The sequence below is a fragment of the Lycium ferocissimum genome, chromosome 9, assembly GCF_029784015.1.
Source record: "Lycium ferocissimum isolate CSIRO_LF1 chromosome 9, AGI_CSIRO_Lferr_CH_V1, whole genome shotgun sequence".
Lineage (NCBI taxonomy): Eukaryota > Viridiplantae > Streptophyta > Magnoliopsida > Solanales > Solanaceae > Lycium > Lycium ferocissimum.
The window spans coordinates 39,538,751-39,555,899 of record NC_081350.1 but is presented as its reverse complement, the minus strand read 5'-3'; the positions used below and the strand labels follow the sequence as shown (position 1 = coordinate 39,555,899).

General features: G+C 32.4%; 1 protein-coding gene and 1 long non-coding RNA gene across 5 annotated transcripts; one reads left to right on the top strand and one right to left on the bottom strand.

Moving 5' to 3' along the window:
• Nucleotides 1-987: 987 nt before the first annotated feature.
• Nucleotides 988-4,255, bottom strand: LOC132030725 (uncharacterized). 4 transcript variants are annotated; one of them, XR_009408084.1, is made up of 4 exons: nt 4,097-4,255; nt 2,494-3,627; nt 1,509-2,384; nt 988-1,368 (listed from the first exon to the last, which is right to left on the bottom strand). It is a non-coding gene; the product is annotated as an uncharacterized LOC132030725 (long non-coding RNA). The 4 variants fall into 4 exon arrangements; XR_009408083.1 differs by having other exon boundaries at nt 988-1,818; nt 1,990-2,384; XR_009408085.1 differs by having other exon boundaries at nt 988-1,576; nt 1,990-2,384.
• Nucleotides 4,256-10,248: 5,993 nt separating this feature from the next.
• On the top strand, nt 10,249-11,087 carry LOC132031899 (uncharacterized). The gene has a single exon (XM_059421770.1). The coding sequence runs from the start codon at nt 10,377-10,379 to the stop codon at nt 11,085-11,087; it is 711 nt and encodes a 236-aa protein (XP_059277753.1). The 5' UTR covers nt 10,249-10,376.
• The last annotated feature ends 6,062 nt before the right edge of the window (nt 11,088-17,149 follow it).

Below are 17,149 nucleotides of genomic sequence, written 5' to 3'. Positions count from 1 at the left end.
ATAAGTGTCATCTTAGCAAAAAAAACACGCATATTAAGAAATAAAGTAATAAATCTTTTGACATTGGGAATCCCAACAATACCAAGTTACTACGTGGCTTCTTCAATCATCATTTAGATGTTACTTTAACTTATCACTTTTTGTCTAAGGGTAGAATTGGAAAAAAACTAGTCAATTTGTGTCTTGATTTCCTAAGGTGACACTTATTATGAGACAATTTTTTTGGCTAAGGTGACACTTATGCAACGAAGGGAGTAGTACTTTCCACGTAGTTTTCAAATACATAAATTATAATCTTGAATTATTATGTTCAAATACATAAATTATAATCTTAAAATATCAAATTAATCTAATCCAATTTAGCTTTAATGTTTAGTCAATTGACTCTTGAAAAGCGAAAAGTATCACATAAATTGAGACAGAGAGAGTAGTGTCTTGAGCAAGAAGCCTTTCTTTGTTCCGAAAAAACATAGAGTAAGTATAAGGCATTGGTGAACGAATCTTAATCTCTAAGCTAGCGTTTGGCCATAGATTCCAATTATTTTTTGAAAAACTTGATTTGATCAATTAACCGAGGAACTAGCCATTACTATCACATACTTAACTACAATTGGAATTAAGAAACATTTGTTTGGTAAATTTGATCAGTATCTGCTGAATATAGAGAAAAGAAACTATTACACTGAAGATAGAGCTAGGCACAATCATTGCATGTCAAAAGGAAATTCACGTCCATCGTCTGGCTCAATTAGCAATAGCAGCTAGTCTTTTCAGAATGCAAGGTGTCTGGTACTTGTAAATATAATGAGCTACGAAAAACCAATGGCTTGTGTTCATCATATACAGATTAGCATAAAACATCTCTGTAGTGATTAGTTCGAAACCGCCCTTGCTCATTATTTAATTACAAGTTCCAATCAAAAAAATTATAATATTACTATAAAACCTGAATGTTATGTGTGCAAACGATGTGAGTCTGTTGATTCGTCAGAGGGCCTACAATTGCATTATGTAGAATTGAACAACCAACATGAGCATCAACTGCACTGAGGATATCATCAAGAAGGTAAATTTCGGCGTCATGATAGATACCTCTGCCAGATAGAGAGAGTTTTCAAAAGATAAGATAATTCAATACTCACATTACCTTTTGCGTTCTGAAAAGAGAAGAAGATCGTGTCACCTAGCAAGTGCAAGACGAGCTCTCTGTCCACCCGATAAGTTAAATCCTTTTTTTTCCAACAGAGGTTAGATCACCTCCCATCATTCTGGAAATATGCAAGTCCACAAGCTTGTAATACTTTTTAGAATTTGCTCCCCATCAAAATCCAAGAAGAGCTTCTGTTAAGTAGTGACTCCTTAATAAACCTTCAGAATATTAGCTTAATGAACATTGAAGTTAACTTTAGAATTGGGAATTTGGAAATGCAGAGAAACTGAAAACTGAATGCAACTGAAACTGTCCAAACAAGTTCGTATTGACTTGTCAAAAGGTGAAGGAAATACACCTCCATGGGTAATACTCGCTCCCGAACAAAATGTTATCACGTATGGTTCCTGAGAGAATCCAAGCAACCTAAAAAGACAGATAAAATACGAGATCAGAGTGCTGCATAATACATCAAATATTAACAGCAGTTTGTTCACCTGTGGTACATATGCTACAGAACCATCCCGATTCACAGATCCGTCGATTAGCCTCAGTTCCCCCAAAATCAAATTCAACAAGGATGATTTACCTGACCCAACCTACCCGGAGAAATGTTATATCATCAAGTTTGTATTGTTTACATCCACTTATGAAATGTCACCCCGAACCTAAAAGTTTTAAAATGGGAAAAAAGGGAACCTTAAATTTCAGAACATAAACCAAGCTTTAGATACTCTAAATTTTACGTTAAATGAGGCCTGGTCCAGCTTTTCTCACATTTCTAATAAGTTCAAAGCTACTAAATAAATAATTTATAAAAGTATAAAGCAGAGTTTCACCTCTCCAACCAATGCAACCAGTATACCTTTCGGATTAAGAAGATTAACACGATCCAAAACCAAATCTATTTCCTTATGGTCACTGCTAGACCACGTGGAAGATGCATTACGGATGACAACAGACACATCTGTCTTCTTATTAGAGCAAGAGAAATCCGAACAATGGATAGGTTGTTCCATGTCTATCTCTTGTTCAAAACAGGATAGATAATTGCATAACCTCCTAGAAGATATTGCTGCCGGCAAAACAAATTAATTAGTGAACAAATATTATAAAATAGGGGAGGATAAAATCGGAAACCAACAGAATTTTCACAACTTGCATCGATTAACCCATTGATGACCCAAGGGAGTGGAGAAATCAAGTTATTAAATAGTGCGACACAAGTGAAAACCTGCAATATTAACCAAACAATTAGGGAACATATGATTTTAAGAAATCCCCTCCCCCCTCCCCCCCCCCCCCCAAAAAAAAAGCACTTTAGAAGGAATCTGTGATTGTACCGTTGCTGCATCAGATTGATGGCCCATCAAAGTATAGAGAACAAACTTGAACAACGAGAAAATTGTTGGTGTTGTTGCCCAAAATAAAACGACACTGTGCCACAAATAGTATTTTAGAACCACCCCAAGGTATCTGAAAGAGAGTTGCCCAATAGGAAAGACCAAGATGCCAAGAATCTACAGGTAACCCGAGAAAATGTGGGTACAGTTTTTGAATATGCTTTCTGATTGCATACTCCACCCTAGCATTGTTATATCGTCTGTCACTACCAATGGCAACAGAAAGAAGAAATAATCAGTCAATTTCTCTTGCTCCATACATGCTCAAATAGTCAAATTTAGTCGTTTAAAAAAAGATATAGGAGCACAACAAACAAAAAATTCCCATCGTCAAAGAATACAACTATATCTTCCAACTAGACAAGATCAAATTTCTTCCAGATTATGAAAAGATACGACTACATACAACCAGACCAAAGAACCAAAGAAGCTTCAATTCAAAGTACATTTATTGAAATGAAATCTTGGACTCAAAGCATTGTGGGGAAACGTCGATATCTGTTGTCATGAATTTCATAGAACAACTATGAAATAGTGAAATAGGAATTAATATTCTGATAATTTTGGAATCCAGTACAAGATTAAGATAGTAGTACAAGATAATGATATACTTGCTGAAGAAAGACAGGAAATAAAGGGAAGATAAAGCCACAGACAGAGAAAGATAAATATCTTAACCAACTTTTCCGACTACTACCCTGCTTGCACTATTCTATTTAAACTAGTTCTAATACTGGTCTCCTTATTGCATATTGTTCCTCGCCGACGTCTTGAGACAACACCGCAGATATAATCAACCAGTTTCTGATTTGGAAGCCGCTCCCTTTTGCTTCTTCTTGGCAGATTACCGAGCCCACTTAATGGGTCATCCTGTAGCCCATTTTCACAGCTTGGCCCAACAACCTCATTAATTATGAGGTCCGGATTTGCGAAAAAATGGTTTCTCAACTCCTTTTGCTCCATACATGAAAAGTTTTGCATTTTGACTTGCTTTAAATTATACCTCCAACATTTGCAACTTAAAGATGTGCAACAAGGCTTCTCATCTTCATCTGATGCATCTTCATAAATAAACTGTAAAGCCCAGAAAATCAGCATGAACTGACTATGCACAACAAGAGCAAAGATAAAAAAAACTATCTTCATGAAGAATCAATGAGTGAAAAGGTTTTAAATGTACCGGTTTTACCTTTTGACCACTCGAAATTAATAATCTCTTTTTTAGTAGGAGCAACGTTTTGTTAAAGGGTTAAAGACTCTTGGTTTTATCCAATGGGCCACATTTTGTCTTAGTGTTGACAGACTTATAAGCGTGAATCAATAACAATTAACCAGTAAAGAAGTCATATCATATTATGGGGTGAAAAAATTTATATAAACAAATTTTAAGGGCTAAGAAGAATTTCACAACCTCAGTTATCCTTATACAGGCTTAAATTTACTACTAGTTAGCAGGTAATTGCAATTTTTGGTCACGAAACCAATTCCAACAGCATTGTGCTAAAGACGGAATAAAAAAACTTGTAAAAAAGAAAAAGTTTACCTTCAGGGTCTTTAATTCAGCTTGGTGAAAAGATAAGGTGTCCAGTTGAGGAGAAATCCAAAGCAAACTATCAACAATATCCACAACTGAATACTTCAATTCATTTTGAATGTTTACGTACAGACGATCAGTGCCATAAAGTGGAGGAACCAAGTTTCCTCTCATGTCATTTGGTATAATTATAACCTGTATCAGCAAAAAAAGAAACAACCTATGAGAAATCCTAGCAGCTAGCTTATGTAGCTAAAGACTTTGTGGGGCACACTACCTCATCATTTTCGCATGATAATTCAACAGCCCTGGAATGGTTGAAGTTAGCAAGAAAAATTAAGAGCTTAGAGTACCAATCACCGTCAGGGGTTTCTGAGTCGAAGGAGATTTTGGGTTCCAACGAAACTGAAGCTTTCAGCTTCAATGTTGGAAATGAATGACAACGATATGAGAGGTGTATTAAATTAGGAGTATCTAAATCAAGGGTAATGATATTACAGTCATATACTAACAGGCGATCGAGCCTGACACTTGAGATCTTGATGGTCTTTAGCGTCTTGCACTTAATTAAGTACAAATCTTCAACGTTGGGTAAACTGGAAACATCCTCTACCCATTTTTCGGTCACAACCATATCAGAGAGGTACAAAGGTATAAGGGCTTTGTAAGCAGTTATATTAAATACCTTTAGATGACTTGTAAGTTGGTAAATCTCAAGCTCTACAAGGTTGGGTGCTCTAATATCAATCGTGTGAAATTCAGGAGGGCAAGACATAAACCCCAATTCTACCGTGTTTAGCTTAGATAAGGTTTCACCAAATTGAATACTCGTAAGTCCTTGAAGCCAATGTAAAAACAACATCTCCAAATTGCAGCAGCTTGTGCATAGAGCTTGAAATAATTTATCATCCAAAAATACAGATTGGAGGTAAAGGATACGCAAAGATGAAAACTTTATACCATTAGAGGGAATTTCAGTCTTAAAACCTCTCAAAAGCAGAACACCAAGTGCTTTGGCGACAAAGGTGTTCGCAGGCAACCTGTGGTAATCTTTATTAATAGGTGTACTAATTTTTAAATACAAACGCCTGACATTACAAGCCACGAGGGCTTTAAACCAATTGGGGAGATAAGGTGTCCAACAATGCCAATAGGGCAAGAGTAGCTGAAACGATTCTACACAAATCTTTTGATTTTGTCGAATTGCTAGAAGTCGATTTATAAAGTTGATGAGCTTTGGCATGTCTTGTTGGTAGTGGAAAAATTCACACTAAAAGTTAAGGAGGAGAGTGAATTTCATGCACGGTGGCAAGTGTTAGAGAGGATAGCCATTAGTGCAGCATCTTTAACTTCAAGGAAAGACATGATGTGCTCCAATATTCCCTCCGGCAATTGCGAAATTCGGTCCGGTGCACACCGCCTCCTTTTCATTTTCGGTTGCAATCTGCAAACTAGTGAAAAATTTCTACTAGTACTATAGATCCCCTTTGCTACGCCCATATTTATAGATCCAAACTATTTCCCAAATATACTAGGACATGGAAAACAATTAATTAGTACACTATTACTCCTTCAGTCCTCCGTCTCAAATTATTTGTGGTTTTACGCTCCCTTGGGAAATAGAGTACTCCTTATGGATTAAAAAAAATGTCTATTTAGCCATTTCTGACATCCTTTAAGGAAAAATACTAGCGAAAATTGTTATCATTATAGTATTGGTTTGAGTTTTTTTTTTGAGATAGCTTGCAATAAAAAGGAATTCTGACGGGTTTAGTGAAAATCTTACGCCATAACTCTCATTCGAGGACGAATGATCCTGAGAGGGGATAATGTAACACTCTGTAAATCCGAAATTTGTGTCGGGACGGGTTAGGTGGATCCGGAATTTATGTTGGGATATACTTAGTTTAGGTTAATTTTAAAACTAACCAATTAAAACGTGCCACGTAATAAATAAAAAATATATTTTTTTTTTGGGAAAAGGGCCTAAAATGTCCCTGAACTATGGGATTTGGTACAATATTGCCTTTTGTCCATCTCTTGGGGCAAAAATGCCCCTGCCGTTAAAAATAAGGGCAATTTAGGCCCAATAGGTTGACGGCAGGAGCATTTTAGAGCGCAAAGGTAAACGGAGGGCATTTTTGTACCAAATCTATAGTTCAATGGCATTTTAGGCCCTTTCCCATATAACAATTAACCATCTTTTGTAGAAATTTTGACCATGTATTTAATTTGATACTTTAATATAACATATTTATGATAGAATATTACGTATTAATACATATTTGTAACTAAAAATATCATTGTTTTCGTCAATCCAAGCGTTATATCACCACTAACAAATTGGAATCTACGAAATAGACTACAATTACAAATTTCTTACATCAATCTTGAAAGAATTTAATTTTTAAATAGATTTAAAATGTATGTCTTAGAGCTTCAAACTTTATATATTCAGTTATGAATTTATTAAAATTGTATTAACTTTCTTTAATGTTTAGTTAGTGAAGTATGCACATATTTGAGATTTAAAATTTAAATAAATTTGTTATTTTATAACATTAAAAAATAATAAATTAGATTTTATGCATCTTTTTTTCGATAACAACCAACTATTATTTAAATGTCAAATGTTGTTATAGGTGTATAACAGTCATTCTCTATAACAGTAAAAAAACATTCGGACCCAACGATGTTGTTATAGATAGGTTTAACTGTATATAGAGAGAGAGGTCTACAGTTAAACCTCTCTATAATGGCTGCTATAGTGAGGAGCTGTTATATATGTACATATACTGCATGTGATGTTTAGATCTTATTTAGCTGTTATAATCAACAGAACACATAATATTATTTTTTTGTACTTTTTATGTTATAAACGTAAACAAAATACTTGTTAAACTTAAATTCTCAATTGGTTTTCATAATTCATTAATTAAAAATTGAAGACTAATAAATTACTTATAAATTCATAACTAGTTGTACTATACCGATAAAGAATTAAAATCTAAGGAACATGTGCATTTAAAATTAATTGAAAAATTAAATTTTCAAGTTTGACGTAAGAATTCTACAATTGTAGGTTATTTCGTAAATTTCAGTCTTTTAGTTTTAGTATAACATAGGGGTGTCAATGGCACGGTTTGGTCGGTTATTCTTAAAAATTATACCATCCCAATTTTTCGATTATTTTACAATATATAACCATACATATTTTAAAATCATCCCAATCATGTCGGGTTTTCTTCGGTATCGACACAGTTCGGTTAATTTTCGATTATTTTACATTTAAAGTGTCACCTCTCAAAATAGACCATTATTAAAATGTAACGACGCAAACTTCCATAAAGCAATTTGTTGTACCATTGGATAAAGCTTCTATTTATTTCTTTTAAAATATTTAACTTAAAAGCTATTAAAAAAACTACATAAAGTAACTAAATTGAACTATTAACTATCAAGTAGCAAGACAATAAATTGAAGTATCTAGTTTCAAACTTTTGATAGGAGTGCAATGGTGAATAGAAAAAATAAGGTTTGGCCGTCAACTAATTGCTTGGTTACTTTGTATATGAGTATGAGCCATCCTTTTCAAACTAAAGCTCAGCGGCCAAAATTTCTTTTGATATTTGAAACGTAATACATAAGATATATTTAACTTATTTATTAATATATAAAATATATTTCATACATTTAAGGCTATTCGATTCGGTTTGGAATTTTTTTTCCAGTTTTTTTATAAATCAAAAAGACCCTCCTAATTGTTCAGGACGGTTGTATGTTTTAATAAATTCCATGGTTTTATTGAAAAACCCCTATAAATCAGTTCGGTATGGTTAGGTTCGGTCGGTTTTTCATTTTTTTTTGACACCCCTAGTATAACACTTGAATTGATTTTAAATTTTTGCAAGACTAAATCAAATTACTCTGAAAAATATAATTTTATCCTTTTAGATATTCGTAATTGAAAATTTACTATGTGCATGACATTACTGATAATTACCATAAATATTTTAATATTTTATTTTTATACATAATATATTTCTTACAAAATATTAGAACACAATATTTGAGTATGACTGTTATAGAGGGGTAATTTTACAAAGAGTGTACCGCTATAATGAATGTCACTGCTGTTATAGAGACGTAAAATATAACATGAAAAATCGGTTTCGGAGAAAATCAGACCGTTATAGTGAAATGTTGTTATAACAAATGACAATTATAGAGAGGTTTAAATGTATATATAATAAAGCTAGGGATAGACACTCTATACCATTTATGTTTTTACTCCTTTTTCTTTTTTTTTCAATTTTTTCTTCATTTTAAAATTATCACCTCTTTATTCTCTTAATGACGCCTTATCTTTTAATCTGAAACTGTTTCAGAGGAAACCCATATACATCCGACTAAATGAGAACATATTGCTCCTGACAATGAGGAGTTGGTCCGTCCGTAGCTTGCTGCTGGGTTTCAGGGGATAATATTTGTACTTGTGATATCCCTTCCATTGCAGGGTCCATGATTTTGGAAAATTGTCGACCCACTTTTGATGCTACTGCTGAGGAAGTGTGATGCCATTATTATTGGGAAAATGAACATGGATGAGTTTAATTTGGCATGGGAAGTACCATTACAGGCTCCGGTTATCAGGTATATTATTCTTTCGCATTTGGTCCGTTAAGTTTTTCGAGTTTGGGAATTAACACTCACTGAAGATATGTGAGAAATTGATATTCACAAGATTCTTTTTTATGTCAAGCAGAATGACAAAATGACATTAACGGTCGTTATTCATGACTAGATATATACGATCATAATATAGGTAGGAATGTTGTAAATTGCTTTCATTTCCATTATTTTCCAACTATTTAAACATCAAAAGGTTTGGTCTTAATATTTGAAAGATAATATAAATATAATTATACTTTATTCTAGATAGAATTCATTAATTGAGTAAAAAGATTCAAACTTAATTATAAATCACATTTCAGGTACTAAGATTTAGTTTCAACGAAAAAAGTGATTTGTGTCCAAATAACTGGGTTTTTAGTTTGAATAATTTTTTTATTATGTGTTGAACTTGTATTTTACATGGGTGGTTTGACTATAGTTTATTATAAGAAAATTGACAAATTAAAAAAAAATTGAGTTGAATTATTACACCAATTTTGAATTATCCAAGTAGATTGGAATTTTAAAATTAAAATCATGCTAAGAATATGTTGAAATGCTTAAATTTCTTTTAAGATGAACAACTTCGTAATTATTTCTAAGGCATCTACTCTTTGTGAGTAATGTTAGGAAATTGATAAAGCGGGTGGCTGTTACAATTTACACTATAATGTCACTACAAGAAAAAATATATTTGGCAACAAATTTTTTTTGTTGTCATAAATTGATTATTGTTGCAAAAAGTACTTTTGACAACAAACAAAAAAATTGTTGCATAGACTTTTCCCAACTGTTGTTATTGCAACAACGTGCAACAACTTTTTTTGTTGTTGCCAAAAGTACTTTTTGCAACAATAATCAGTACTACGACAACAAAATTAAATTCTTTGGTGACAAAAAAGTTCATTTGCCAACAATAAAACTAACTTGTTGCCAAATATTAAATTTTTTATTGCCATTTCTATACTTTCTTGTAGTGTGTTCTTCAATATATCGACCCAATGTTGTTGTTAAGAGAATTTTTGTTGCTAATCAAGTAATCCTTTAATATAAAATTCTATCTTTTTAATGTACTACTACTTATAATATATTGTTATACTATTAATCTAGGCATTGAAAATGTGATGTGACACATCTATTAAGCTAAGAATGTGATTTATTTTTTCTCATTTTTTAAAATCTTTTCTTCTGATTTTTCCTATTAAATACATTTATAATTTCTTTTTTCCAAAAGCAGAAGTGTAACCGTCACAACAATCATAATGGTGCAATTACAAGATAGCGGAATAAACAATCTCTTTAAATTCTAGCTAACCTATACTATATGCTAAGGAGCTATTCATATCATTTTTGTTCATACCCGTTTCTCTCTTTTTGAGATTTGAAATGAACCGCCCTCTGTCCATACTTTAATTTGTGCACTTCAAATTAACAAAATTACTCACCATAAAAGGTAAAATAATTACATCTATCCATACGTTGTGCAATTCAATTCGACAAAAAATAATGACCATAAAAGGTAATATAATTACATCTATTCACCTTCCTTACCTAGAGTATATATAAAGTTGTAATTTGTTCTTCACATAATCACTTATTTTTTAGCCCGGGGGACATGATGCATGAAATTAAAAGGACGAAATTGCATAAACCTTGGGTCATCAACAAAGCCATCATCTTGAGTATTCTTGTATCTCATCTACTACCTAACGATGCTTGGAAAATGAAAATGACATACACCAGCTTCCCCTTAGCAAATTTCAGTTATGCTAGACCATCTATCTCTGATAATAAAATTGTAAAATATTCATTGAGTTCGTCAAAAGTGAACAATGTACGATACCAGAGCAGATTCGCTAAGCCCACCATCTCATCATGCGTAATAACCTTCACTTCACCGGAAAATGGAGATGACCTCCCTTTTCCGGCGAGTACGAAAGATATCATCAATTTCCACTCGCAAGACTGCGTCGACTTTTTCTCTTCCGTTTCACCCAAGACTCTTAACGACTATGACCTTAAAAAGTTCAACATCAGCGATGACTGCCCTGTTTTCGAGGGTCTTTTCAACTTTTGTAAAGCTTCTGCCGGTGGGTCCATTGGCGTCGCCATTAAGCTTAATCGGCAAGATGCTGACATAACCATCAATTGGGCCGCTGGATTGCACCATGCAAAGAAGAGCGAAGCCTCGGGATTTTGTTACTTCAATGATATCATTCTTGGGATTCTTGAACTTCTCAAGACGTACCCTTATTTTATTTGTCCCAATTTTTTGGGTATGGTGAACTTTTTATACGTTCTTGGGATTTCTTTTGGGTATCACTGATGTAATCTATTTAGTTTGCAACCCAAACCGCAAAAAAAGTTGGGCTTTGACTAGTACTGTATACTTATAACAGGAAAGCATTGGTGGGCAGGTTGTAAGGTTAGGTACCCAAATTTTATCGTAAAAACTATCTTTAAGGTTTACAAATAAAAAATACTGCTCTTGGATTTGTATGCTGACCTTCTAATTAATTTTACTTAAAGAGACAAAAGACATAAAAACTTGTGAATAAGATCATGAACGTTTTTCTCCCTTGTCTCTCTTTTCTTACTCCCTCCTCTCTCTTTCTTTCTCTTCTTCTCTAAACTTCTCATCATGACAAAAAGTTACTAAGATATGAAAAACACTTTTAGATGAAAATGTCCAACTCGATGTTGGAGATGAAACTAAATTTGAAGGATTTAGTGAAACACTGGAATGTTGCAGGGTGATTAACGGTTTTTCTTGCCCATTATGTGGGTGAAGTGTCAAAAGGGTCTTACATGGGAAACTCACAAAAGGTCCCATTATCAGGATGGTCTTACAAAAGATGAAAGGAGCTTTCCAAAAGTTAAAAAGTTAGAAGATCTAAATGATAAAAACCCATAGGAAAGGGTATTTTGATAAGGGGAAAATCAAAAGGGGACAGGATAAAACCCTTAAAGTAAAGGGTAATCAAGAAAAGGGTCAAGAAAGGGGAAAGTGCCCTATGAGAAAGTGCCATATGTGCTTGGATTTATTTCCTTCTTCCGAACTAGAAAAACACATGGAGAAATATGAATTTAACTAGTGAGAGATATGAAAAGACGAATCAAACTACGAAAATTAAATTATATTCAAAATCTAAAAGAAAACACAAGATGGGTAAAGTCCCCTTTCTGGATAGGAAATGATACATGTCCAGAAAATGTATAATTCGTACTTGGCCTATAGGTGTTTATACAAACAAGATGACCTACAAATGTTAATAGTTTGATAGGATTTTTTTGAACTTAAAGAATAAAAATAAATCATATACAAATACAAAATTTGTCTGATCTGAACGTCTATACTAGATAGTAGTGTTTTATTTCTCTGATGCTAGACTTTACTTAATAATATATTATTTATAATTTCTTTACTTAAAATATTCTATGTAACTTAAAAATGATATCTAAAATTTAATATTTTTATGGAATAGCAATAAGTAAGATGTGTAGTTTACAGTTTACACGAAAATAAATTAATGCATCCAATGAAGATGGTGCCTAGTGGAACACTGTAATTAAGTAGAATATTTCAAGTCTAGAAATACTTGTAGTATGTATTATAATCCCATGAAAGGGCAATTTTCGAATATTACATAGATTTTATCATTACAACAAGTTTGGTTATAGAAGAATCAAAATAAGGGAGGTGAGTGTAATAATTGAAACCACAAAGGAAAAGTGTTTATAAAGACTAAAACCCGGCGGAGGTCTTAAATTATCCCAAAAAAATAAACGACTCTTTTGTTCAAGATTTCAACTTCCTCATTAGTTTAGGAGTTACAAAACCAAATTGAAATTTGAAATCATCTTGTTACTAGTGCCAAAAAATAAACGACTCTTTTCTTCAAAATTTCAACCTCTGAATTAGTTTAGGAGTTACTAAACCAAATTGAAATCTAAATCATCTGTTACTAGTGCCAAAAAAATAAACGACTCTTTTGTTCAAGATTTCAACCTCTTCATTAGTTTAGGACTTTAGACATTTTTTTCCAGAAGTTTGGCTTGATAGTCCCATCCTTCAATTAAAATATTCAAAATTTTGCTTGGTAATTTCAAATTTTAGACATTTTTGTCTGGACTTTGGCTTGGCAATCCCAAATTTCATACTTATATGTCCCAACTTTCTTAATTTATCCCAACTTTCTTAATTTATTCATTTCATTTCACTCATAGTACATTATTCATTTCATCCAAAATTTAATTTATTCATTTTTAACCATTTGATCATCTATTTTATTTTACTCATGGTACCTCATCCATTTCATCGTTGGAAACTCAAGTTAATTTATTAATTTTCAATCGGTAATTGATGCATCCATCTTTTTTATTTCCTTCATGGTACCTGATTTTTATTTCATCCACTCCATCCATGATACTTCAATTTAGAGTCCGCGACTTTTGTAGTACAAAAAAAAAAAAAAGTTGAACTAAAATAGCACTAAAAAAAAAATTAAAAAAAGAAGAAGGTAGGTTTCACGCATGAATTTTGTGCTTGAAAGGACCAAACAAAGGAAGTTAAAACTTTGGTCCTTTCACGCACAAATTCTGTGCGTGAAAGAGGCTACCTTTTTTTTTCTTTTTCTTTTTTTAAGCTATCAAAATCACGTTTTTTTTTCATACTTTGGGCAAAGATTAGTCATGTTTCAACATCCTGAAATATCAATATTTTATATAGAACTTAATATCTTTTTTTGCGTACAATAACGTCGGCTCATTACATCAAGTATACCTAAACGTTTGGATTGTCGTTTTAGGGGTTGTAAAGTTCCCCGAAGTAAGTTTTGTTTGTTTGGAAACTTGTCATCTAAGTGTCATATTTTATAGGGCTTTGATTTAAGTGTTTTATTATTTAGTCAAGTTGAATGTACAAATAAAAATATTATATTAAAAAATAATTCATCCAATACGAAGGTTCAAAATAATTCAAAAATAATTCATTGCATTAAGTACTGTATCATTTTTTACAATAACAAAATATTCAAAATAAAACTTCAAGACGAGAGGCTCTTTTACTCCGAGATGTTTTGCCACCACGAGACGTACTTGCACGCACCACCACGGTCTTGTTGCCCACACGAGATGCCAAAAAATGAGAGGCCAAAAAACGTGTTGCCCATACATATGAGGTATATACATTGAAAATTATCCAAATAGAGGGAGACAAATTTGCATTTTTATTATTGCTAGTGGAAACAAAAGTTGAATTGTGTTTACAATGGGACGAAAAAAATTGATATATTCCCATGTTAAATGTTAAATTTGAGTAGCTCCAAACCCTTAACGTGGTGGCATGACCTTAATTAATTTATGTATCATAGAAGATTTGACGTAAATAAAAAATAAGGACAGGAGCATAGGTAGAAAACTAGTTGTAAATTGTTGAAACTTTAAATGGTCATAACTTTGCGCTCGGATGTCCGATTTACGCATTTTTTTTTTAACTCAGGGTATTTTTTCGAGATCTAGCCATGTAAACTGCCGCAAGGCGGTTTGGCCGAGCCGATTTTTCAAAAAACGCCCATTATCCCATTCAATATGAATTTTTCCCCAAATTAGTGCACAATTGTCATTCTTGCTTGGTGAAAATCTGAGCTAAAAAGTAGATTTCAAGATGGAAATTCCATGGTGATGATGTTTTGAATGTCAATTTCGAGGTTCGAAATTCAATTTATGAAAACGAGTTAGATAGCATTAGTGAACATTATAAAAAATAAAAATTGTCTACGTAGTTGCTTTCACCAATTTGGCTTGGTGGTTTAGCCTCTCTTTCTTACTTGCTTATTTTTTATGCCAACAACATGAGATCAAACCTTGGTGGGAGCATTGAATGAGATATATTATACCTTAGTTGAACCTTTCGTATTGGATGAACTATTTTTTAATATAATATTTTTATTTGTACATTCGACTTGACTAAATAATAAAACACTTAAATCAAAACCCTATAAAATATGACACTTAGATGACAAGTTTCCAAACAAACAAAACTTACTTCGAGGCACTTTACAACCCCTAAAACGACGATCCAAACGTTTAGATATACTTGATGTAATGAGCCGACGTTTGTACGCAAAAAATGATATTAAGTTCTATATAAAATATTGATATTTCGGGATTTTAAAACATGACTAATCTTTGCCCAAAGTATGGTAAAAAAGTGATTTTGATAGCTTAAAAAAAGAAAAAAGAAAAAAAAAAAAGGTAGCCTCTTTCACGCACAGAATTTGTGCGTGAAAGGACCAAAGTTTTAACTTCACAGTTTGGTCCTTTCACGCACAAAATTCGTGCACAAACCTATTTTTTTTTAGTGCTATTTTGGTTCAACTTTTTTTTTTTTGTACTACAAAACTCGCAGACTCCTTCAATTTACAATACAAATAATCAAAATATTAACAAATTAACAACATGGAACCTTTTTTAACCAACATCTACCTAAGTTTTTGAAAAAGGAGGAGGTGGATTTGAAGCGAAGGAGTGGTTCTCTCTGAAGTTTGCACACAAGCTTTATACTCCATTTATTATTTGTGCACAAAATTTAAAATAATGGCTACCGTTTAAATGACATCGCTCAAAACGCTGTAGTATGAAATTTTTACTCTCTTGACTTCAACCTGACTTTCCGGTTTAGGCCGGATGATACTGGTTAGAGGTGGCAGAAATCCGCGCATGAAAACATGAACCACCCAATTCGTTCATGTTTTTACTGGTTCGCCCGCCCAATTAATTGAGCTCATTTAAGCTCGAATTGACCCATGTGAAATATTGTCAAAATATTTTCAAAAGACTTTTTTTATTTGATATGTTATATATAACAATAATAAAGAAGGAAAATAATTTTAGGAAATATTAAAAATTTATAAAAGAACAAACAAAGAAAATTAAAATTAGTAAGAATTGGACGGGTTAGATTATGACCTGCCTTTTAGCCCATTTCAACTCAAGTAATTTTGAGAGAGGATTACGTTACTAAACAATGTTAAAGTGTGCATTGCAGATTTTTAGCACAAAAATGTTTATAACAATTATAGCAAATAATAATTAGTACCATATTAGCAAAACCCTACTAAAGCCTAATAAATGCTTCACGTACTAAAACAAAACTGATCCCGTATTCTGTGATGGTTCCAAATTCGTCTCCTAAAATCTAGCCTAATATTAACTACTGATTTATTCCGAATTTATACCTAAAATAATTTTTGTGGCTCATGATTTTTTTTAATGTTTGAAAATTTAAATTTTTAATAATAGTATATGTCAAATATATAGAACTGTAATTAATTTATACCATAAACATTCCCAAATACACCATACACATGTAAATATCTTTTGAGCTTTGCATAATTATGATATATTTCTAGTATAAATATTTTTAATGTCAACATACAAGAATTTGAATTCAATAACAAAGGTAATTTAATATTACGTATATTATTTTAAATTTTATAATCCAATTGTTGTATAACTTACTGAATAAATGGTGAAGATAATAATATTTATGATGTATTACTACATAAATAGTATAGTACTTGTGTATTACTACTATATACATCAAATATAACCAAGATACATAGTATATATATATATATACACACACACACACTGTTGTACTCTCTTTTGCGCTGATCTTTAATTTTTCCCCTCATAACCGATTAACTTGTTTTTGTGCAGGGAAAAATAATATTTTCACATTATAATATTTATAAGTTATGCCCCGCAAGAACTTAGTGTCCCGCCGGACATAAGTTGAACAATGATTAAAGAGCAGCCCAGTTGAAGGCAAAGAGCAGTCCATTTGTAGGTCAAAGTACTAGTAATTTAAAGGACATAGTATGGAGGAAAAAATAAATTTTACTCCCTCCTCTCTCTTTCTCTTCTTCTCTAAACTTCTCATCATGACAAAAAGTTACTAAGATATGAAAAACACTTTTAGATGAAAATGTCCAACTCGATGTTGGAGATGAAACTAAATTTGAAGGATTTAGTGAAACAATGGAATGTTGCAGGGTGATTAACGGTTTTTCTTGCCCACTATGTGGGTGAAGTGTCAAAAGGGTCTTACATGGGAAACGCACACAAAAGATGAAAGGAGCATTCCAAAAGTTGAAAGGTTAGAAGATCTAAATGATAAAAACCCATAGGAAAGGGTATTTTGATAAGGGGAAAATCAAAAGGGGATAGGATAAAACCCTTAAAGTAAAGAGTAATCAAGAAAAGGGTCAAGAAAGGGGAAAGTGCCCTATGTGCTTGGATTTATTTCCTTCTTCCGAACTAGAAAAACACATGGAGAAATATGAATTTAAGTAATGAGAGATATGAAAAGACGAATCAAACTAC

What these genes read in the sequence shown, in the direction of transcription:
- LOC132031899 (XM_059421770.1), top strand. Translation starts at nt 10,377, where the DNA reads ATGATGCATGAAATTAAAAGGACGAAATTGCATAAACCTTGGGTCATC.